This window comes from Acinonyx jubatus, chromosome B1 (genome assembly GCF_027475565.1).
Source record: "Acinonyx jubatus isolate Ajub_Pintada_27869175 chromosome B1, VMU_Ajub_asm_v1.0, whole genome shotgun sequence".
In the NCBI taxonomy this organism is placed as follows: domain Eukaryota; kingdom Metazoa; phylum Chordata; class Mammalia; order Carnivora; family Felidae; genus Acinonyx; species Acinonyx jubatus.
Window position 1 is genome coordinate 79,129,977 of NC_069382.1, and position 24,848 is coordinate 79,154,824.

The following is a 24,848-nucleotide window of genomic DNA, read 5'->3' on the forward strand; positions in this document are numbered from 1 at the left end:
CAGAGTTTATTCTCCTTCATAGAAGGGATCCAAACCTCTTACCATTTTTGCATCAAAAAGAAGCAAATTATTTGTTTAGCCCCACCCCTCCCACCTTGGCAATGGAGAATACCAAATCCTTGAATGTGAAAGGCTTCACCAATTTTTTTATTTTTATTTATTTATTTATTTTTTACCTGCTTTTTAGATATTTTTCAAGGCAGCTGCAAAGACCGAACTCCAAGCGTGATTCTCTGGTTCACTTTTATAGATCATTTCTGCAGGACAAACTCCTTCTTTTGGTTTATGACCCTCGACTCCACAGCTGGGTCTGCGTTCCTCCCACACCACCTGTAGTTCTGTCACAATCTGTTACCACTGCTCTTTGTTCTACTAAACAGACACCTAAAAGTGACAGGCCTCATTCACTGGCCTCCTGATAAACAGCCACAGAAGTCAGCCTCTCGGCCCCTCAATACTACCCCAGAACTTACTCCTGGGAATCTGACTACCCAGCGTCATTACTGAATTATTGAGGTCCTCTGCACACGCCTCTAACACACGAGGGTGGCCCCCATCTTGGTGAGTTTGAGGCATTTCAGAGAAATGCACTCTGCCTCCCACCATACGGCCGTCTAGGAAAGCAGGAGAGAGAAACAGCAGACTTCCTGATTCCCAGACCCGGGCTTCATTCTTCCTTCACATAAAAATGCTGTGGTAAAGTGAGCAAAATCCACGTGACAACAGCACCCTTAAAAATGTAAGGAAAGGTCTACTGTAGGCCGAGCCACTAACACCACTTTCACCCCCTCGTGTCACTCCACCTCGGGCTGGTGTATTTGCTTACCCCATGATTTGAAGGAACAGCGAGTTTTTGTTAGCATCACTGTTATTCCTGCCACAGAAGTCCCTGTATTTCCCTCCCAAAGCCAGATTTGCACCCATATTACTGAAGGATCTATAGTTACGTAGAAAATATTAATTATTTGAACACAGTTTAAATGTAAACAAAATTTAAATATGGCAGGCCCTTAATGTTTTGCCCTTCTATGTCATGTGTATAGATAGAACACAATTTGAGATATATAAGAAATAGAACAGTTTCAAGTAGGGTATACTCTATGTAGCCAAATTCTTTAAAATTACATATATTATTATATCATATAAACACATCATTTGGAAAAAAGCTCTACCACATGTGTTATTATTTTATTTCTGTGGAGTTCGGAATGTTTTAGACCCATTAAAAATGGATGATTGGCTCAGTCTCTGAGCTTCCTAGCAGCTAGGTAAAAAAGGTAAATATAATCAATTGCCTGTTTCTTATCTTTATAGACCATAGGGGGAAAAATGGGCTAAAATAACACAAGGACAGGAAGAAGAATTGTAAACGGTCTGAGTGACTTCCCCTAAAGGACACTCATTGTCTACTCCATCATGTCACCTGGACAGGGGTTTCCTGTGGCTTCTTCTCTCCAGGGCTATGGGAGGAAGGTATAGCAGGCATGCGACTGTGGCCTGTGGGTGACCAGCCACGGGGAGGAGCAGGCAGATGACTGCATGACAAAATAATGATGAAAAACGATCTTGACAGGCTAGAGCAATGAGCTGAATCTAACAAGATGAAATTAAACAAGGACAAATGTGAAGTGCTTTTCTTAGGTCAGAAAAAAACCAATGGCATAAACCCAAGATGGAGAAGATACGGCTCACCAGCAGGCATTAAAAAAAAAAACAAAAAACAACTAAAAACAAAAACAACAAGAAACCACGTTAGAGCTCTTAGCTGAAAAGTCACTAAAAAACAAAACAGCCAAAATAAAAATTTTAGTGCAATTTTGTCTCCCAAACAAGGAGCATAATTGTTCCATTATATTCTGAGATTTTAGTCTACATTGGGAATTAGATTCTGGGCACCCTGTTTTATTTTTGTGGAAGATGAGTATATCCCAGCATTAAAAACAAGTTTGGAAACAGCAAAGTAATCATCAATAATATCCTGCGCCTAACACACAGCTTGCATGTTATTTCTCAGGTTGACTGCTCACTTTAAAATGAGTACGCAGGAGAAAAATAAATAAAACAGAAGAAACATATACAACATGGAGTGCATTTAGAAGAAAGTGCCAGAGTGGTTTGTCGACTCTGAAACGCACATTTCTGAAGAGTGGCTGAACAGACAGGGAGATTCAGCTTGCGGGGAGAAGGTTCATAGTAACTGTCTTCAAATAGCTGAAAGGTTTACAAGAATGCCCAAGGTGAATTTAAGGGCTATAAGGGAGAATAACATTTGTAAAAATCTTCCGTTTTTAAAGTGCCTTCTTTAAAAAAAAAAGGAAAAAGAAAGAAAAAGATTTTACCATCACATTAGGTTTGGAAGGTGTTATTGCTTTGTTATTGGTAATATTTCCGTTTTCATACATTAGGATATTCTGGATTAAAAAGCTGAAATGAGGGGGGCGCCTGGGTGGCTCAGTCGGTTAAGCGGCCGACTTCAGCTCAGGTCATGATCTCTCGGTCCGTGAGTTCGAGCCCCACGTCGGGCTCTGTGCTGACAGCTCAGAGCCTGGAGCCTGTTTCAGATTCTGTGTCTCCCTCTCTCTGACCCTCCCTTGTTCATGCTCTGTCTCTCCCTGTCTCAAAAATAAATAAAACGTTAAAAAAAAAAAAAAAGCTGAAATGAGGGTTGCCTGGGTGGCTCAGTCGGTTAAGCATCCAACTTCGGCTCAGGTCATGATCTCGTAGCTTGTGAGTTTGAGCCCCGCATCTGGCTCTGTGCTGACAGCTCAGAGCCTGGAGCCTGCTTCACGGATTCTGTGTCTCCCTCTCTCTCTGCCCCTCCCCTGCTTGCACTCTCTCTCTGTCTCTCTCTCAAAAATAAATAAACATTGAAAAAAATTTTTTAATGTGAAATGATGTGAGCAAGATCATGCAGCCAGTAAGTGGCAGGGCTGAGACACAACCAATTTGCTCAAGCTACAGTGAGACACATTTAAATTCAACAGTACGTGGAAAAATATCTTCCTCTGAGTCATATCTGTACAAAGTACAAATCTCTATATTTCCCCATATATTAATGAAGGGGAATTAATGAAGTAATGAAGTGTATATTAATGCAGTAATGAAAGACAAGTATTTTAAGAACTGGCCACAGTAGTGGCTTTCAAATTTTTTGACCACACTCTCTAGTAGAAGATAAATTTTATGTCACCACCAAGGGCATACACAACCAAGAATAAAATGGAAACAGAAGCTCACACAATAATACTAATAATTCCTGTAAGTGGTGCACTTTGACTTTTCTCTATTTTACTTTTTTAAACTACTGGTCTTTATCCACTAAATCTCCCATCATGTGGAACTCGAAACACTGACGTAGATTTGGTGGGAAAACCAAGAATTCCTTCCAAACATTGGGATTCAGTAATTCTGGGTCTCCCCAAGCTGTGTTATATACTTAAAGCAAAAAAAACCAAAACCCAAACCCTAAATTGAAGTGATTTTTTTGTTTCCAGTTTATTGCTTTTACTCTTATCCCAGCTCCTTGGGCTTTCTCACTCTTGATTCTATTTCTGGCATTATCTCTCCCCACCTACACTACACCACCTGAAAACTCTTTCTTTTCCCTTTACCTGAGTAATTGATGAAAATATTAAACTGTATAGAAGCAAGAACAGATTGTAACATAAGCACAGTTGTTCCCACACGGCTGTGTTTATGTACACATACATCCCTCTTCATTTCCAGGAATCAGTCGCACATCCTCTGATCATATTAACAACTAGTCTACTTTATTTTTGTCCACAAGGCTGAGAAGTGGTGTTCCACGCGTTAAGACGAAGAGAGGCCGCTACTAGGATAGGGGGTGGTTGGTCCCGAGCATTAAATAAGGTGATGTATGCTGAGAGCTTTAGACAACATGTGGCACGAGGAAACTGCTCAGTAGTTGTTAGCCAGGACGACACTGATGGTGACGGTGAGGACACGACAATTATATTCCTGTAGTTCAGTAGTTTAGAAACTCTGCTGATTAAATATTATGTGGTCTTGAGAGGACTTGTTCAAGCGAATCTGTCCTGCCTTCTAAAAAAAAAAAAAAATCACCTTTTTTTTCTAAGCCGTGTTCTAATTTTTTGAGTAGTGCAAGGTTTTAACATCTTTACTGGCCTACTGTTTCCCTATCCTTTATTCCTCCTTTTTTTAAGCCAGAGCGCGTGTTCATCTCTCATTTCTTGAGTCTCAAAGGCTCCTCACGGCATTTCCACGGTGTTGTCAGCAAGCTGTCTTGTGCATCGGCCTCTGCATCGGGCGCCACTGGAGACTTGAGTCAACTTAAGAGGGCCCACAGTCTTCGGTGTTTGTGTGGACTCTGTTTCTCTCCCAGCAAGGTTTTCAGTTTGGAGATTACTCCTTTTGAAGAGCAAGGAAAGGTGGGGCGCCCGGGTGGCTCAGTCGGTTAAGCATCCGACTTCGGTGCAGGTCACGATCTCACCGTTTGCGAGTTCGAGCCCCGCACCTGGCTCTCTGTGCTTCAGATCCTCTGTCTCCCTCTGCCCCTCCCTGGCTTGTGCACGCTCTCTCTCAAAAGAAATAAACATTGAAAAAAAGAATAAAGGAAGGAAATAAGGCCCAATCAGCCTGGTCTTCTAGCCACCTGTTAATGCCATGCTGTCCTCATTAACAAGCGGGCCTGTCATTTCGTTGTTCACTTTATTCTAAAAAGCCTCCTTTCATTTGGGGGTTCGGGCTTCTTGACACATTCAGGTGATGGTTTAAAGTCCCTGGAGCCAGCCTGAGGGGCTTAAATCCCACCCCTGCCCCTTACTAGCTGGGGGATGTTGAGCAAGTTCCTTTTGGTGCTTAGATTTCCCCATTTGCAGAAGGATTAATGTCTTTTTCGTGGGGTTGTTGGGAAAAATTAAGAGTTGTAAAGAGCTTAGAACAGCGGCCAGCAGAAAGCCAGCCTTGAATACCTACTGGCTGTTCCATATTTTTATATGGAACTCTCTGAAGGCGCTGGCCTTTACTTTCTCTTTAGAGTCTGTGTATAGAAGGAGACTTTAGAAAGGTTCCTGGGCGCTTCGGGAGATGTGTCTGACTACATTCAACATTTATTTTATTCCGTGGTACACATACCAGGGTGGCAAAGTCATTTCTCCTCCAATTTCCCATCACTTCCCTGTTGGTGCCTTTCCTCCTTACGGGTCCAGTATCAGCCTTCCCTGGTATGTCTTCTAATTTCTAAGCAATGGAACCATCAGCAGGGCAAGTCAAGATGTGTGAGATGGTCTCTTTGTGGCAGGATGAACCTCCAGTGGATGTTAAGGTCCCCGTTGCACTGTAACTTGCCTCCTTGCCAGTGTTTCAAAACTTTCAAGTAATAATAATACTGATACTGAGTATTATACTCAGTATATGATACTGAGTATAATACTGGCCTGATACTGAGGGTGAGAGTATTTCCATCTGGAAGCAAAAATGCTTGCCAAAGACAGAGGTAAATTATTCAAGGGCATCAAGATTGAGTTTCTGTGCAGTTGTCAGCAGGAAGACAGCAAACTGAGGACCAATGTGCCACACACCTTCAGCCATTGGAGACAAAACGCCGAAACACGGCCTTACCCTCGGGGAGCTTCCAGTCTACAATGGCTCTAAAGTTAACTTGTCTCCTGTTTCCAATTTAATCTGGAGTAATGTGTCTCTTACTTGACGAGGCAGAGGGGAATCTCTCTTCCTTCACGTTTCGTTAAATTCCCAAAGCACCTAGCTCAGTGATGTTCCTTCCTCCAGCCCTCCGAGGAGTCACTGACTTGGTAGGGGTCCTGCTTCCACTGAAATTCAACAGTGACTTTAACACACCCCCTTCACCTCCACACAGAAGTTTTAAGGAAGGGTCAGCTTGTTAGAATAATAAACTGACATGAATTCAGAATCAGGGCAACTTTGAGAGAAATGATGCCTGTATAATTTGGGAGGGGTGGTGTCCCATAATTTGGGAACTATGGAGTCTAACGACTGGTTTCTTTCCCATAAAACAGAAGAAAGATGGATGGGGAAGGAAGAAGAAAACGTGTTGGCTTTGGGGAAGTTTCATTCACTAAAGGAAAATGAATGACAATTAAAAAAGCAAGCTTATTAAAAGTTTGCAATGGTTTTTAATGAAGAGAAGGGTCCTTAAATTGTCTGATTGCTTGATTATTTAACCTGGTTTCCCTTTTGGTTAAAACAACACTTTCATTTCTCTGAATAGGCGAAACCAATCCATGTGGGAAACATTTCTTTTTTTAAAAAGAAAAAAATTTTTTAGTGTTTTTATTTATTTTTGAGAGAGAGAAAGAGCATGAGCAGGGGAGGGGCAGAGAGAAAGGGAGACACAGAATCCGAAGCAGGCTCCAGGCTCTGAGCGGTCAGCACAGAGCCCAACGTGGGGCTCAAACCCACGAACCACGATATTATGACCTGAGCCGAAGTCGGATGCTTAACTGACTGAGCCACCCAGGTGCCCCCTTGAGGGAAACATTTCTAACTGGTCAGGGGGGGAAGGTGCCTATTCTCCTTCACCCTCTATTTTAATATTTCTTAACATAGATATTTCTCTTTTCTTCTGAAACAATACGGCATTTTGATCAAGGCCTATTACATCTCGTGACATCCTGGACTTCGTCCTCACAGTTTCCAAAGTGATCAGTTTCAATAAAAGAACTTTAAAAAAATGATTTAAAAAAATTTTTATAATAAACTGAATAATGATAACAACAGCAAAAGTGACGTCCTGAGTAAGCGTATCAAACAAAACATATTTAATGTGAAACACGATGTAACCTCGCTGGATTTTAAGTAAGCCTCACATGTGCTCGGGGTCAGGGCACAGAGGGGTGTCATGGGGTGGTGGGGGTGACATGTGTGTGCTAAGTACACTTAAGGACAGTGATGGGTTCCAGGGAGGGTGGTCGGGTGGCCTGGAAGGCCTCACTCTTGACACGGCACCAAATTGTCTTCATTAGACACCTGAGCAAATGAGCCTGGGACAAAGGACAACGGATCCAGCCAGAACTGCGCCAGGGAGGAAAGGGTGACTGAGGTCACACACAGCCTGTTGCCATCTCTCTTATGTACGTCCTGCACCTGACGATGCGGCTTCTAACATGAAGACACAGCGGAGGGCTGCTGGCAAACAGCCTGTCATGTAGTCATTAGGAACAGGGACACTCCAGAGAGAAAAACAAATTCTAAGAGACAGGCATCTCAAGAAAAGCAAGACGCTGCAAACTGCAGACACCAGCCAAGGGGCGGGTTTCACCTGGGCCCGTGTGTAAAGGGCTGCTGGCTGCCTACTGATCTTTCCTGTCATACCTGGGCAAGAGTGACAACAAATCACTGTCAGCCACCCCATCTCTGAATGCAGAGGACGGTAGTCCATGAGCACACATGGGGACCTTCCTACTTAGATTACCGGGAGGATGAAGAGAAGAGAAAATTGATTTATCGATGCCATGCACCCTGGACGGAATCAACAGACAGGAGTTTGACATTTAAGACCCTGATCAAATAGCAGTGGGAACTGCTAGTCTGGTGGCAGCGACTCCCTGAGTGACCTGGGGCAAGTCACTTTACTTCTTTGCTTCGGGGCTCCACATCTGGAAAAAAGGGGACTGCCTTGTTCAGTGACCACAAGGGGAGACTGTGGGGCTCAGCTCAGGTGGCTAATGAAATCCAGGCGGGGCTTGGCCCCCTTGTGGGTGCTCTGCTGGGGCAGTCCCAGCATCTTAGAGATCCGCCAGAGGGTGTGAAGTGAACTCTGCCACGCTCCAACACGAGGTCCTATTAACAGGCCGTCTTTGAACAAGATGGACGGCACATTCACCCTCTCGGGATAGATCTGTGCTTGTAAATACTTCCAAATACACTGGAAAGGGAGCGCCACACAAACCTAACATAAGAAAAGTGGTAAGGGTCAACTGGTGTTAGAGGAGTATACCCCTGTGCCTCTGAAATGGTTTACAGAGCCCGGTTCTGATGCACGCAAAAGGCTCCAAGCCCATCTCCCCACAGTATGTGGCTTGAGGTAATGCTTACCTGCTCTATGTGAAGGTTGTTCTCACCTTCTGCATTTTTGTTTTAAGTTCAGGAACACGTTAGCTGGGAATTTCTAAGTTGTCCTGCAACCACAAAACCAGAGCAATCTATCCAGACCCAGCTTCTGAAACCATGGAAGGAACCAATCACTAGTTCTCTTTGGAATCTAACGAAGCGGTAGTGAAAGCCCCAGGAACACAGGTTCCTCAATCGCACTGTTAGCAGACGAAGGATTCTTTTTCCATGAGCAATAAACTTTGAGACTATGCAGTTTGGGATTTGGGTATACTTCGTTTCTGTGAGAGAGATTTATAATGCAAAGGGTACGGTTAACATGCTGTGATAGTTGATTTCATGTGTCAACTGGGCTAGGCCATGGTACCGAGATATTTGGTCAAACATTCTAAATGTTTTTGTGAAGGTGTTTTTTAGATGAGATGCATTTAAATCAGGAGACTTTGAGTAAAGCAGATTACCTTCCATAATGTGGGTGGGTGTCACCCAATTGGCTGAAGACCTTAACAGAAAAGGACTGACCTCCCCCAGAAGGGGAATCTGCCAGCAGACTGTCTCTGGTGCAGCTCTTCTCCAGGTCCCCAGCCTAAAAGCCAACCCTGTGAATTTTGGGTTTGTCAGTCCCCACAATCACATGAGCCAACTCTTTAAAATAACTCTCTTTCTCTGCGTATGTGTATATATCTATACACACACACATCTACATACACAACCTATTAGTTCTGACTCTCTGGAGAATCCTAACACACACACTGTGGTAAATACTGCCATTGCTCACCAACATTTCCAGTTTTCTCTCCTGGGTCTGTAAAACAAAAATTACACTTTCCAGGAAACTTAGAGTAAACCACGACCATGTTACTTGCTTTGGCTAACAAGATGGAGGGAAAGTGACGGGGGCGTGGGGGGGGGTGGGGTCACCACCGGGGAAAGCATTTAAGAGCCAGTATGATTGCTTATGCCCCTCCCCTGTAGCACCGAACCTCAGTCCCACCGAGATGGTAGAAACAAGAGTCAGAGCCCCCAGGTGACCACGATGAGCGGGAATCCCACCGGCTGGCCCCTGTGGACGTGGAGCATGAGTGAGCATCATTTGTTGTTTCAAACCACCGAGATCTGGGGGTTGTTTATGATTGATACACCACTTGGGAAAAAAAAAAAAAAAGTTGTCCTGGTGATTTGTACTTACTGACTGAACCCTTTCAAGCCCCTGTCAAGAAGTGATAAATTATTGAAGCATAGCATAAAGTGTTTTCTTTTTGGTGTGCACACAGTAAAACCCTGTGAAATGTTCCTGTTCACCTTTTCTCAGTTATTAAAAAATAATTGTTTCCAATTACTCTGATCTTTAAAATAAAGCAAGACAAAATGCCACATACACTTCCCCGGAACTGGCACCACCCCTTTCCTCCCTCCTTCCCTCTCCTGCCCCCCACAACATCCTTCAACCAGGCAATTGTTTGAAATCATACAACTGGCTCCTGGAACAGGAATGCTGTTCAGCTTGGGGAGGGAGAGAGGAGGAAGGCCAATACAACGTCCACACAATTGTCTGGTATTCATTCAACCTCAGTGCCCAGATACATGTGTTGTTCCTAGAGACCGCATAAACTGCTCAGAGAATAAAGCGGGGTTGTGGAAATCTCATTAATAAACTGTGAAAACCCTCTCAGCGGGAGTCACATAATGCAGAGGGGGCCGCCTTGTGCCAAGCAACGTGAATGCTTGGTGCTCTGCTCCTGGACAACATCACACTCCCACACAGCTTGGATCTGAGAGAAAGGCTTCCCAGGAGCCCCTCCCCAGCGGGGGTGAGGAGAAATTCTCCCCCAATCACGGTGAAGCAACTGGAACCTGAGTAAGTTTACAAACTCCAGGCTTTGCTTTAATGGAAACCACTGCCAGACAGACATATGTACATGACTGGCTCCTCCCCTGCTGTGTTTCATAAAAATTAGAGAAGGACACTGATGCCAACGCTCCTGAAAGAAGGCGAGAAAACCTAACAAGTCTAACTGCACAGGAGGTGCAAGGTGACTGCAGACAGACCTGGCTTAACTGGGGTGCTTTTTGCTAAGTGGAGTTTGGGTCTCCCCCGCAACTCCATTCAGATTCCCACTGCTGTTGCGGATCCCCAGCTCTACTTTCTATCCAGGTGACAGAATCAGAGGCTGAACTTCTGACTTCACAAACCCTTCCCAGCCTCTGACTGAAACCGGAGGCCTCTGTCGAACATTTCCACTCACGCATTTTGTGTGGCAAATCGAAGGCGATGGGCTAAAGAAGGACGTCTCTAAAATGTTTCAATTACCACCGCATGCATCCTTTCATCAGACAAGTAAGTAAAGCAATCAGAGCATATGACACTGCTGCAGCCTTGGGTTAAAATCACGTACAGGGAAATAGCTTTTCTTTCTTTTTTTATTCTTTTGCTTTCTGCACACTGACACAGAGGTAAAAGGAAATGACTGAAACTTAAATAGGAAGGAACGCGTCGCAATTACATTATCACAATTCTGTACATTTCTCTTCCTCACAGGTCAGTGAAAAATCACCAACTATTATGAAATGGGACAAGTGGAAGTCACAAAGGAACCCCCAAAAAATCTCATAAAAAAATATACCCCAGTATGAAAAGTATTGTACTCCTGGCGTCTTCACATCCTTCTCTTCTGTGTACTTATATACAATACTGAAAAGAAAAAATAAATATGTTGAAAAAAACCTGTGCTTAAGTCTCACAACAGCAAGTTCTAAAAGCAAATAGATGTTGGCCTAACATCTCTGCAAATTTAAAGGGAATTTTCATACGACACGAGAAAGTCTAGGACGACTGAAAAACTAATTTCATGAATCCAGACGCGCATCTGATGTCTTACAGGCCTGTGTTCTAGTGCTGGCTGTACATGTGACTGCAAACTGAGACCAGGAGGACAAAACAGAAGGGATGTGAAAATCCCTGGAATCTAAGAATGTTTTATAATTACAGATTTATTATGCTTGTAGGAAAGCAAACCAGTAAACCCACCAGGGGAGACTTCAGATTAACAATAAAAAACATTTCCATCCATCTCTCCAATAAAAACTCTAAACTTGCTGTTTACTATTCTTTAATTACAACGCGATAAACAAGGGCTGAGGAGTTTTTGTGGGTTTTTTTTGTTTGTTTTGTTTTGCTTCTGTTCTTGTTTTTAAAATACTAAAAGTTTTATTCTGAGTTCCCTTTTAAAATATCAACCTTTGGTGTTACCCAAAGTTTTGCTCACCTAGTCCTCTTGTGAACACCCAAACTGGACCCTTCAGGGTATGTGGTGGTCCATGAGAACAAGACGAAATGTGAGAACTAGGGGACTCTGGTCAGGCTTTCGCCAGAGGCGTTCTTCCCACCCCCTACCCCCCTGCCTACTGAGACTCCGACACGGCTCTTCAAAGTGACATTTAAAAGGCATTTTGACCAAAGAACGTAGCACATATTAAACAAGTAAGTCGGGATCCTCTTTAAGAGACAAAGATGTAAATCTGGGGGGGCTAAAGAGAACTACTGCTGATTACATCGTGGAAAAAGTTACATGAAGGGAATCATCAGAATGACAGCAAAAACACACCTGGGAAACTGGACAAGCGCTAGATGTGGTGTGCATGTGACAGGATCTAGCCTGTCACCACTCACAGGTGGCTACTGCTATCAGCTGTCTGGAGATGGGCAGAGAGCATAACATTTCTAGTAAATGGAGGGAGTAAAATAAGAATAATATTAAAAAAATAGAGAGGAAATTTTCCATGTTGGGAAGACTAAAAAGCCAGCAAAAGATGTAAAAAAAAAAAAAAAGAGAGGACATGAGAAAATGTGGTACTGTAAGAACAGGAGACAGAACACCTACAATAAGTCAGGATACTTAGTTCAGAGCAGAGATACAGCTGTAAAGGCGGATGAAGAAATTACCCAGAACCAAAGAATGCACGTCCATAAAAAACCTGAGCTCCATTTGAGGGATGGGACCAAAGAGTGGGGATGGGTCGAAGGGCAGTTACCACAGTTTTGATGTCTCTCCCTTCCCCCTGAGAAACTCAAATACGACTCTAATGATAACTGTTTAAAACAAGGTACTTAAAACTGTAATAATCATAGCAATATACTAGCAGAGTAACTTTAGAACCCTATTTCCTATTTTGTCTTTTTTTTTTTTTTTTTTTTTTTTTGCCAAACTAAAGGATGCAAACCTCCACAACAGGCATTTGAATGTTTAAGACAGAAAAGGACACACAGGACAAGCTGACTGCCAAATGATGCAAACCAAAGACAGCGGGGAAACAGGGGCCATCGTTTTGGCTCCAACTGCCACTGTGAGAGGCAGTGTTGGGGGAATATAATCAACTGTATTCAAAAGTACCGGGTTCTGGGTCAGTATACTAATGCCCCTTGGTTCTTCATTAGTAAAGAGAGGGAAGGTGAGAATGCCTATTCTAAAACTCCAGGAGGCATCTTAAAAAAAATGGTCACAATGAAGATCCGAGATATAAGAAGTTAAAAATTAACAAGGCAAAACTAAAACTAAACTTTTGAATTATGTAGAAAATCTGCTGGAGATCCTGATTATAAACAAAAAGGCTTATTTTGGATGTTACACAATTGTACAGTGAGAGAATATTACCATTGTTTCCACGGATAAATGCATCCCCGTACTTATTCTTCAGCTGTCCATTTACATATTCTTCCGTCTGCTCCAAGGCTATATTCATGTAGCCATCCAGGCAAGCCAGGACCCCTGGAGGCAGATTTAGTCAAAGAGAAGATACTTAAAGCAAGTCAGAGTTGAAAATTACAGGGTATACCTTAGAGCTGACAATCTCTTTATTTGTTAGCTCTTACATGCTTAATATAAAAATTCACACTGTAAATGAAACTCAGATCGGTTCATTCTGTGCCACTGTGAAGGAAGGCTAAGAAGCATACAGTGTGAAAGCAGTCATATACCCACTGCTAAGAGGGAAAACATCAAACTATCACTTGCTTTGTGATATGTGTGATAACAACAGCAAGTTCTAAAGCCTTCCCAAAAATAACAGAACAAGCATGTTCCAAATAAGACACCATCCTTTGAAAGCTAAAATCAGGAGTGGGCAATTATGCAGGAACAAATGACCACTGGCCAAGACTCCTCGCTTCCAGTGGCATTTCTTACTTCAGCCACTAAGTGAAATATGGGTCTGGCAGATTTATTGCATTCTTTCGCAACATCTACTGCAGCAGATGAATGTACTCTAGGGTTAAGAGGAAGTCTCCACAATCTGTTAAAATAATAGAAGAGGAGACAGCAGGTGCTCCTGAAGGCACATCTTAAAGTTGTGACTCACAGTGAAGAGCAGCTTGAGAAGAGAGGGCAACATATTGCATTATAACACATCCCTTTCTGTTTTATCACAGTTAGAATATTTTCAAATCCAGACTAATATAGAAAAGTGGCCCAAGACGTTCTGAGGAGCTTTTAAGGAAAAACTGTTTGAGTGAATCTTTTTAATTGTGTTAAAATGGCATAAATTGTGCAAAACTTGCCCTGAGATATATATATATATATATATATATATATCTCAGGGCAAGTTGTTTGTTTGTTTTGTTTTTTGTTTTTTCCAAAAGGTGAAAATATATAAGCCTCTAAGTCCGGGTCTTTAACTTAAAGTGGTATTTTCTAGAAAAAAAAATTAAGTGAAAACAAACAGTACAAACTTGATTCAATTAGTCAAGTCGATGGCTTCATTTGGCCTCCACTTCGTTAATATGCTCCTCACTCTGCCTCTGCCCCCATTTTCCTCTAAACAAAAAGTTTCTTTTCCCAATTGTGTGTGTCATGAGAACACAAGACGTTAACCTAACGGAATTCTGCTAGAAGCTGCACACTTTCAGAGAACCAGAATAGATAATGGACAATTACTAACAATTATTTCCTATCAAAAGAAAGTTTAGGATGTAACTTTGTAGTTTATTTCCTGCTGTATCATTCTACATCAAAACCATAATCCTAAACAGGCAGGAAACTTCTGAAACATGATATGCAAATCTATTTTAAACTTAACTAAAGGCATTCCAAAATGAAATATTCACTAATAAAAATATCCCTTCTCCTGGCAAAGGTTGTTTTACGAGAAAGATTCCAGGAGGTTGTAATTGTAACCCCCTCCCTTCTCTAAGGGATAAACTACTATGAATAACAGAAGAAACAAAGTTTTCTTTAAACTTCAAGAGAAATTGTTACAGAGAGCTGGGTTTTTTAATTCAATCATTATGGTTACTAGCCATGTGAAAGGCGGTTCAGCTTCACTAGTAAACAAAGAAACAGAAACAAAATGAAACTATTACTTGTTGCCAATTAGAATGGAAAAGTTGAAAACAAGGCTAATACAAGGGTTGGTGAGAACACAGAGAAGAATAAACCCATCTGCCCCGACTAGAGGGCCACTTGGCAAGCTCATTAACACAGAAATCCTAGCCCAGAGGATTTCTTCTAAAGAAATACTTGGACAAGTGTTCAAAATACATGTCAAAGAAGCGGAGTTGTTTACTTAAAATAGCAAAAACTCGGTAAATACCAACATGTCCATTAACAGGAAACTAGTTAAAAACAAAAACAAAGTGGTGGTACATCCACACAAGGTACTCCTATGCAGCATTAAACATTCTGTAGTGTCAGAGAACTGAATACATTTTTTTTAATGTAAAAAAAAAAAAAAATAAGGGTGTATGTACAGATGATTCCATTTATATAAAATTATGCTTATATGGACACAGGTCCCAATTGGTAAGCCTGATTATCTCAATGGAAAATTTGGAGCGACTGCTTTCTTCTATATATGTTTCTTCATTATTTGCTTTGAACTTGCTGAAAAAAAAAAAAAAAAAAAGAAAAAAGGAAAAACACATATATTACCTTTACAAATTCAAAAAATTTCCCTAATGGGGATAGAGAAAAAAAAGTCAGGCTAGGCTGGCTAATCTCCCCAATGAAGTGGATTCTGAGAAGATATTGAACATAATGTCCCTACCCTAAACGACTGGCGAGTATGTTCAAATCTCTAGAAGTCTGGTATCTCCTTTGGGCTCATCAAAAGTTTATGGGTGTAAAGCGGTACATAGAGACTTTCTATCTCAGTATTCAGTATAAATCCATTAGTTCTACTACAAAAATCAAACTAAACTGGAGATATGTTGTTGATATCAAGAAACTAAAGCCGTACAAAAACAGTAGAGTGATTTCTTAACAAGGCTTTAAGTTAAGCTTGAGTTGGGAGTCCTAGCTCCTCCCTTACTAGATGGGGATAAACAGGTATCTCAAAGGATTTACGTGAAGATAAATTGGAAATTGAAATGATTAGCACACAATGGACACACAGTAAGTTCTCAGTAATATTAAATTTGCATGTATGGAAAGAGGAAAAAATTCAAGATTACTATCATCATTCAGAAAAGAGACAAAAGGCTTTACTCTGCTAATGAATTCATTATCTGCACCCGTGGAATATTCCAGGTAATTAAACATACTTAAATTTTGGAAGATTAGGAATTTAGTAACTTTTAAAAATAGCATGTGAGGGGCGCCTGGGTGGCTCAGTCGGTTAAGCGTCCGACTTCGGCTCAGCTCATGATCTCATGGTCCGTGAGTTCGAGCCCCGCGTCGGGCTCTGTGCAGACAGCTCAGAGCCTGGAGCCTGCTTCAGATTCTGTGTCTCCCTCTCTCTCTGACCCTCCCCTGTTCATGCTCTGTCTCTCTCTGTCTCAAAAATAAATAAACATTAAAAAAAAAAATTTTTAAAAAATGGCATGTGTGATACCATTTTTCCCCCACAAAGTTAATTTCAGTAGTGTCACAGCCTCTTAAAAAGAGCATTCTCTAAAAGAAAAGAAAGGTGTATCTGGAGTCCACGCATATTGTAAGAGTGGGAAGTTCATGTTGTAAAATGATACTGTCTAAACAGCTGCTTGTCATTCGTGAATACTTTGGCAAAAATGAATGCTGCTGGGCTAAGGTGTTCTTCTGTACCTGGTTATTTATGCCCCAGGTGACTGAGAACCCTGGCTCTTACCAGGGAGCTTAGGCACACGCAGTCTCAAAGCACAGACAGGAGACAGCAGTCACACAAATCACAGCGGAAGTCAGAAGCACACACTCTGCTACCTGCACTGTCTCCAAAAGGAACTATCTCAGGGGTAGAAAAGAAATAGGCATAAAAACTACGGAGAACCCATACTTTTTTGGTCTCCTGGATATGTTTAAGACATTAATAAAAACCAGTTCAGTCATATTTACTTATTTAGTTGCACCAGTGAGGATGAAGCATGAAAACACTACCTCGATAATCCACTCCAGAATTCAATTTTACCACAACTGGTCGTCCAATGATTTGCTTTAAGAAGTCACTCGGGGTTTGTTTCCGTAGACTCATTTTAACAATCCTGATCAAGAATCTGAAAGGGGGTAATAAAAGTGAAGGCAAAAGTTAATTATTCAACAACAACAAAAAGCCTGGAAACCTTTAACGTATCTGTAGGAAGTCAAGTATCAAAGGACCACAGATGAAGACTCAACATCATTCACTACTGCTATCACAACAGGGCAGCTGACATGTTTCCAGTACGTACAGCGAAATACTAAACGAATGCATTATCTCACTCAGGTAACCCACAGCGACCCTATGACACAGCTTCACCACAGCCCCCTGTGTGAATAGAGCCCCTATTCTTAATCGCTTGTCACTACTGTCTCACACACAGTCAGTATATGCATTGCAGCCACGGCCACCTCCATCATTTGCTGAATGCTTTCTCTATGCTGAGCACTCTAAGATCCTTATAACCACTATCGCATTTGATCTTTGTAGGAACCCTGGGAAGAATGTCTTAATACCTCATTTTGCTAATGAAAATAACAGCTCAAAAACTTGAAATAATTTGCCCCCCAAATGTGATGGAACCAACGTTCAAGCTCAAATCAGTCATATTTTAAAGTCTATGTTATATGATGTAGACATATTTACAAACGACTGATGCCAAAACAGCGTTTCTCAAAATAATTATAATCATAATTGAGAGCTAGTATTTGAGTGTACTGTATGTCAGCACTTACCTAAGCGCTTTTATGTATTAATCCATTTAAACCTCACTACCTTATGGGGCAGGTATTGTTTTTAATCTTCATTTTACAGATGAAGAAAAAGACATCCCCCCACCCACCTCCCCTCTGGTAACCATCCGTTCTCTACAGTTAAGAGTCTGTTTCTTGGTTTGTCTCTCTCTTCTTTTCCCTTTGTTTGTTTTGTTTCTTAAATTCTACATATGAGTGAAATCATATGGTTTTGTCTTTCTCCAACTGGCTTATTTCACTTTTGCATCACTAATACTCCCTAGCTCCATCCATTTGTCATTACAAATGGCAAGATTTCATTCTTTTTATAGCTGAATGATATTCCACTGTATGTATACACCACTTCTTCTTTATCCATTCATCAGCTGATGGACACTTGGGCTGCTTCCAAATTTGGCTATTGTAAATAATGCTGCTATAAATAAAATCTGGGGTGCATGTATCCCTTTGAATTAATGTTTTCTTATTCTTTGGTAAATACTTTCATAGGGTAGTTCAATTTTTAACTTTCGAGGAACCTCCATACTGTTCTCCAGAGTGGCTGTACCAGTTTGCATTCCCATCAAAAGCGCAATAGGGTTCCTTTTTCTCCACATCCTTGCCAACACCTGTTGTTTCTTGCACTGTGGATTTTAGTCATTCTGATAGGTGTGACATGATTATCTCATTGTGGTTTTGATTTGCATTTCCTTGATGATCAGTGATGAGCACCTTTTCATGTGTCTGTTGGCCAGCTGTATGTCTTCTTGGGAGAAATGCCTGTTCATGTCTTCTACCCATTTTTTAATTGGATTACTTGTTTTTTGGGTGTTGAGTTTTAGAAGTTTTTTTATGTATATTTTGGATACTAAACCCTTTATCAGATACGTCTCTTGCAAGTATCTTCTCCCATTCCATACGTTGCCTTTTAGTAAGAAAAAGTCTTATTCAAGAATAGGACTCTGAAATACAGAGTATTATATACCCAGATCAAACATACATAGTTGCCAAAGACTCCTTTCAAAACTCATCTTGTTATGTAAGTTATCTGGCTCAAAATATTCTGGTAAACCAATGTAACAAAACTGTGGTTACTTAAGCAAAAACTGATAGCAAAAGGAATTTGAAAATTAATTTTTCTGTTTCAGTCAAATGAAGCTATTCTTTAGTAGCCATATAGTATTAACACTTAAAAATCAGTATGGATACAATATTTGAAGGTTCTGCTCAAAAACTCAAATTGTTTTCAATCAACATTTTCGTAACACATTCTTCCAGAAACAGCCCAGCTTATTTCACTCCAAATCTGTTCACTCAATGACCTGAATTCAGGGTTAGGAACATTGTTTGCAGATCTTCTCAAAGTGAATCTGTGCTGGCTCAGCAGTTTGGGTAAGGTAGAATGCTAGGCTGTCGGCTTTTCATTTCTTCAACAAACACGTGTCTGTCTGCACATATTTTCAAAGAAATTCACAAATATCTCATTCACACAGGTTCTGACCTTAAAAAACTTAGAATCTAGAAGAATTTAAACTCTTGTTCAAAGAGTGTGAGTAAACAAAGGGAGTATAATTTCAGTAAAATAATTTTCTGTAACCATAAAAAGTCAACATCCTAAGTTAAACAAAAGAAAATGCAAATTTCACAAAGTATTCTTGAATTTGGAGCTGTTATTTGGACCATTCCCTACTCCATCTCCCCAAGACTTGAAAGACTTTAAAAATGTGATCAGCTAATTATTTTACTCAGGAAATTTTAATTTAACTTTTCCACTGGATTGCCAGTTTATTTTTGTAGCTACAGTCTCAATAGATAAGTGGAATTACAACCGCTATTCAGTACAATCACTATTCATTCAAGACTCAGACCACACAACAATTTTATGTTGTTTTGAACACAAGAAAAAATATTATAAAGTAAACCTTGTAACAGATTCAGTACTCTTGATGGGTTTAGTAAAAACAAACTAATCTTCCCATTCGTCTATAAACTCCCTCATTTATGTCCTGAACATGTGCTGTTTTGTGGTTGAACAGGCCAGAGAGACTATTAACCCCAAAGGCCTGATAGAGACTCAACTCATGAGTCAGGCTCATTTCCTATTAGATGGGAAATCCCATTATGGCACTTTCTAGGTACAAGACTTGAGATGAAACTAGCTGTTTATCTTGTGTTAAAAAAAAAAAAAACACTACGATGCACTGTCACGTGAAAATCTAGTTGACAGGAATATTATTAACTACCTTGTCCAAAGTTAAGTTAATGACAGGAAAAAAAAGACCACAAACCTCGACAACTGCTGGTATTAATTATTTTTAAAATGTTACTCATCTTCTTTCTTCACCTTTTTAAAGAGCATAGATAATATCCTTCTAAGCTCATCAAAGATCACACCTCTGCCATTAAGCCACATTTTTACTCCAATTAACATCAATCTCTTCCTGAAGGCATTCAACACTTCTAACTTTTGTACAGCGCCTAAGTGAGCACCCAAGTGTCAGGCGCAGAGGCTGGGGGTGTGAGACTAATGAGACACACATAGCCTTGGGCCCTCAGACTTTGCGCTCCAGAGCTGGCACAAGGACAGGCCAATGGAGAACTTTTTTAAAAAGTTGTAATGTATTTGGACAGAATTGTGCAGGGAGCAGCACACAGAGAAGCTCGCTTAGCGCAGGCTTGGTGGGTCAAAGGATTCCTGGGGGAGACATCTGAACTGAGTGCGAAGGAAAAGGAGTCCACTGGCTGAAAGGACAGAAATCTTGGCAAAGGCAGCAGACTGTGTGTTTGGGTTTGAGGAGAAAATGCTACACAGGCAAAGAAGACAAAATGTAGCTGCAGAAGGGAGAAGGGCCACATTTCTGGCAGGCAGGGCAAGTCAGGCTAAAAGAGCTTGGGCTCCAGCCGCTAAGTCAGTTTCCTAAACATCAATCAATTGGCTCACTTCGGGATTCTGATTCGGTGGGTGCGGGAAAGAACCCTGGAACCGGTTTGCACATGCCCAGCAGACCCTTCTGAACTGGCAAGTATGGGGAATACTGTGTCAGTGGAGGGGAACACGAGGGGGTTCTAAGGAGAGACTCACATGAGCTCCACCTGCTACCTTCCACAGCAGAGTGGAGGTGACCAGCTCACTTAGTTCTGGCAGGATGCGTTTCCCATTTGGTTGGGATTTGATATCATCTTTCACTACTCTCTTTTATATTCTCTACTTTTTTATACACAAGTCCTTTCTCCCTCAAAAGACTGTGAGCCACATGAAAGGAAAGACTAATACCAAGCTTTGCATTTATTCTCCAGGACATCTTCGTTCTGCAGAATCTCTTGGGAAAAAAAAAAAAAAAAACCAAAACCATTTTAAAAGTTATTTGAAAAGAGGGTGGTTGCTTCAAACACATTTTATCCATCACTTTAGGAGGCCACGTCTTTTACATTCATCTTCATTAGGCTTCCTGGGTACTCCCTGTTACTTAATGACTGGCCCATAAATCCATTTTGTGTGAGTAAATTGGTCTCAACGTCACAATTTTTCCCATCACTTGGCTCACGTAATTTTAAGTGTTCATCTTTTAAATTGGTTACGGCAGAAGGAACAGTTCTGACCATTTCTGAAGCGAGAGAAAAGCCTCTTGAACCATAAACACATAAAAAGAAAAAGGCCTCCTTTCTGCAGGGGTCACCTTGATAAAACTTCTCCCTTCAAAATTAAAGCCATAATCACCTCTATGGCTCTCTCCCTCCCCTGCCTCCTACTCAGGCTTGTTTTAAATGACCTATTTTCAGAAATGGCTATTAAGTCAAAGGCTGTATATTTTCTGCCAGAAGCTACTGAGATGAGAGGTCCAGTATAAGAACATCTGCAAACTGCCCTGCAGAGATTTTTTTTTTTTTTTTTTGGTAAAAGAATGGGGGGAAAAAAAACAAATTTTATTCATCCAACTATGTATGTTAGATTCACAAGCAATTCACACAGTAACCCTGTAAGGTGGTAAGCAGAAGTAAGGCTTTTGGTCCCAAAGCCTAAGCCCTTTCAAAGCTGCCCTTTTGAATATGTCTAGATTCTCCTGCTAAGCCTGGAGCATGGCCACAGACGTGCATGGAGATATAAGTGGAGATCTGGGTGGAGAGTAGGAGCACTGGAGGGAAAATGCCTCAAGTGACAAATAGCCTGTGAAGAAATACAATGGTCAAAGGTTCAGAAGGAGATCTGATGTGATTTCAAGAGTTGCGTTATTGAGCAGATGATTTGCAGATTTGCAAACCATGCAAATCCTGGTTTCTTGGCAATGTTCACTAGTAAACTTTCACCTACTCACTCATAGCACACTGACAGCTTCGGGTGAAAAAAACGTGAAAAGTAAAAAAAAAAAAAAAAAAAAAAATCACAATGAAACACAACATGACAACCCAAGTAAACACACACAGCCCTGGACGGAGAGGGCATCAGACACAGAGAGCCGCTCCCTAAACATCTCCCTTTTGAGACAGGGGCATACCTGGCCCCCTTCTGAAGGCTTCATACCAATCCCTCCTCTCCACACAGTAGGGGGCTGCTTTCCCCACCCCTCTCATGTGAGCCAGGAACCTCAGCCCTCAGGGTACCACTTTCCACTTCTCAGGCCATTCTGTAGTCTTCCTGTTGACCAGTCTCCCACGGTAGGTTCTAAGCTTCTCAGAGGCAGGGAAAATAGTATCCCTGGTTCGTAAGCTCACTAGCCAAGCCTGTGGGGGGCATTTAATGTCAGTGCCAAGGAAAATCCCTGTCTCTTTCTCCCTGACCCACAAACTACGGTTATGGTAACTAGCATGGTATCATCTGTGCACTTAAATAGCTACAGCACAGTAATAACTCTATTACTGATCATCAAATAAAAGAAGAATGAAGAAAACTGAAATGTTTCTGTGTTACGTAAGAACCAACTGCATGGAGTCAACAGAGATGCTTGTTAAAATGCAGATTCCTGAAGCCTGCTGCTAATCAGACTCCCCGAGCAAGGGGCACTGTCACATTTTTATAAAGTTCCCCAAGTAATTCCTGTAAGCAAGTGGGGACATTGGGAAATGTCTGGAGACATTCTGGAGAAGGGTGGTGCTATTGATATCTAGTAGATGGAGGCCAGGGGCGTTGCTTCACGTTCTACAAACCATAAGATAGCCCTCCACAACAAAGGATTATTTGGCCCAAAATGTCAACTGGTCTTAAAGCAACAAAGAATTTTAAAAAACCTTCAAGGTATAATAAATGAGAACAGCTCAATTCTAACCAGATAATAGAGTACAAAATACAACTTATTAGATCCTTTATTCTGACATAAAGAGAATCTGAAAACAACTGTCAAAAGTCTTGGGGGCACCTGGGTGGCTAAGGTCATGATCTCACAGTCTGTGAGTTTGAGCCGCACATCAGACTTGCTGCTGTCAGCACAGAGCCTGCTTCGGATCCTCTGTCCCTCTCTCTCTTCTCTGCCCACCCCCCCCCCCCCCACCACTTGTGTGCGCTCTCTCTCTCTTTCGCTCTAAGATGAATAAACATTGAAAAAAAATTTAAAAAGTAAATCTTGAAGGGGCTGCCATTATAAATAATGGATTTCTAATCCCGGTCATGAAAATGGTCAATTTCCCATTTTTCAGTATTACAGTTCCCTCAGATGATTAAGTCTTTGTTCTTTGGCACAATTCTCAAAGGATAGAATAATCCAAGTGATGTAAACCTTTTTTTTTAAATTCTCATACCAAATATGCCACAGTCTAGTGAGAGACCACCCAATGCAGGATAAGGAGTACTCACTTGGGAGCCTAATCCCAGCTCTGCTACTTAATTTAGCTGTATGCCTTGGATAACTCCTCATTTCACCTCTCAAGGCCCCAGGCTCCTCATCTGCAAAATAAGGAAGTTATGCTAGATGATCACTTAAGAGATCATCTTGCTCTAACACTCAGTCCAGCCTATGCTGACTTCTGCTCCAATAATACATTTACACACACACACCAAATAACCCTCTTAGACTCCTGCACAAAATTCAAGCAATTGGAATTGTGAGATACACCACAAAAGAGACAGAGAGAGAGAGAGGCTGATGTATTAGAACTGTATTATGAGCTATCACTCTTTTGGTGAAAACAGGCATTATCATACATGAATGATGTAAACTACTAAAACTTTTCTGAAAAACAATTTGGCAAAGGGTATGAAGATCTAAAAAGACCTTAGTAGAACACAGCATCTATTGTACTAATTTCACTTCTCAGAATCTAGTCCAAGCAAATAATCTGAAATACAGTTTTTTTGTTTTTTTAAGTTTAACAAAGTATTACCTGGGATGCTAAAGTTAAGCAAAGGGGCGCCTGGGTGGTTCGGCTGTTAAGCGCTCAACTTCGGCTCAGGTCATGATGGCGGGTTTGAGCCCCACGTCAGGCTCTGTGCTGACAGCTCAGAGCCTGAAGCCTGCTTCGGATTCTGTGTCTCCCTCTCTCTCTGCCCCTCCCCGGCTCACACTCTGTCTCTTCCTCTCAAAAATAAATAAACATTAAAATTTTTTTAAGTGAAGCAAAACTTCTCAAACACCCTAAAGGCCTCAGTCAGGCAATGGCTGCATTTATGGGCCCTACACAACGGCAGAATAGGCAGCCAATCAAAAGATAGAAAATTAGAAGTTTTTAGAAAGAACTTTTAAATGAAAGTGGACGACTGTATATACTGTTAACTGATAAAATAGGGAGTCTAAGCTCGAATAGAAAGTAGTACATACAAGAGTAAAATACACAAATAAATGGCAGGCGGAAAGGTTTCAGTGAATCTTACTTCCTTTACCATATTCTTATGTGTTTTCAATTTTTCAATAATCCTGTATTACTAAGGCGTGGGTGGCACACTAAGTCACTACTACCAACGTTATCTGCATCAGCCTAATTCTAGACACTCTAAAAATACCTGCTATGAGCGAGCGCGCACACCTATACACAAAAGTCCTGGTGATAGGACTTAACACCATACAACTGTGGACATCCGAAACCTGAGGACTGGGTAAGATGGACTGGGTTAGGTAGGCTGGTCCAGCTCTCAATTCCTGGGTGTCAGCGGAACCATCCCGACGTGGTCGGTGTAGCCCTGGGAACCGAGCGAAGCCTGCCCGTGTATTCCGGGCCCGCTTTCTCGCCCAATCCGAAGGCTAATGTCGGGGTTCCCTCGGGAACTTCTACACCAGGACTGGTCTCGGAAGCCAACTCGGTGGGGCCAGGCAGCTACCGTTCATCCCCGCGTGGTCTAGACGCCCCCCGGAGGGGTGCCGGGGGCGGGGGTCTCAGGGCCGGCGACCACAGATCTCCTGACTTCCTGGCCTTTCCAGGAGTGGAGGAGACCGTGAGCGCGGCATCGTGCGGGCACCCGCCATCCGCAGGCCCCGGAATCCACGCTCCGTCCTGGCCCAGATCCGGGTTGCTACTCTCCAAACCCGCCCGGGGCGAACGAACACTGGGGCCTCGAACCGCCCGCACAGCCGCCTGGCTCACCTGGTGGCCGGGATCCAAACCTCCTTTCCAGCAGCGCCACTAGCTTGCCTCCGCGGACCACCCGGGTGAAACCGAAAGTGAAACTGCGGCCGCAGGTGGCACTTTTCTGGGGAACAGAGTGCTGCCTTTCTTGGCTACGGCAGCCCGCGAGGACCAAAA

General features: G+C 41.9%; 1 protein-coding gene and 1 long non-coding RNA gene across 7 annotated transcripts in view; one reads left to right on the plus strand and one right to left on the minus strand.

Annotated features, from left to right (window-relative positions):
• The window catches only part of LOC128314449 (uncharacterized), a 27,608-nt gene extending 16,987 nt beyond the window's left edge, over positions 1-10,621 (plus strand). For 2 of the 4 annotated variants that reach the window (XR_008296090.1, XR_008296089.1), the window contains exon 4: positions 2,015-2,652. This is a non-coding gene — a long non-coding RNA (uncharacterized LOC128314449). Of the gene's footprint in view, positions 1-2,014; positions 2,653-6,983 lie in introns of those variants that run through there. The other 2 variants (XR_008296092.1, XR_008296091.1) reach the window with 2 other exon arrangements.
• Positions 10,474-24,848, minus strand: LSM6 (LSM6 homolog, U6 small nuclear RNA and mRNA degradation associated). Of its 3 annotated transcripts, XM_053216900.1 has the most exons (6): positions 24,690-24,847; positions 22,969-23,058; positions 21,744-21,902; positions 16,413-16,528; positions 12,723-12,836; positions 10,474-10,762 (listed from the first exon to the last, which is right to left on the minus strand). In XM_053216900.1, exons 4-6 carry the CDS (start codon positions 16,504-16,506, stop codon positions 10,728-10,730), a joined length of 243 nt encoding a protein of 80 aa, XP_053072875.1. In that variant the 5' UTR covers positions 16,507-16,528; positions 21,744-21,902; positions 22,969-23,058; positions 24,690-24,847; the 3' UTR covers positions 10,474-10,727. The 3 variants fall into 3 exon arrangements, with proteins under 3 accessions (XP_053072875.1, XP_014937073.1, XP_014937079.1); XM_015081587.3 differs by lacking the exon at positions 21,744-21,902; XM_015081593.3 differs by lacking the exons at positions 21,744-21,902; positions 22,969-23,058 and having other exon boundaries at positions 24,690-24,848.

Coding starts and splice junctions, on each gene's coding strand:
- LSM6 (XM_015081593.3), bottom strand. CDS start 16,506: ATGAGTCTACGGAAACAAACCCCGAGTGACTTCTTAAAGCAAATCATT. Junction 12,837..16,412: donor TTCTGGAGTGGATTATCGAG/GTAGTGTTTTCA, acceptor ATCTGCCTCCAG/GGGTCCTGGCTTGCCTGGAT. Junction 10,763..12,722: donor ATTTATCCGTGGAAACAATG/GTAATATTCTCT, acceptor TTTTCTTTTCAG/TATTGTATATAAGTACACAG.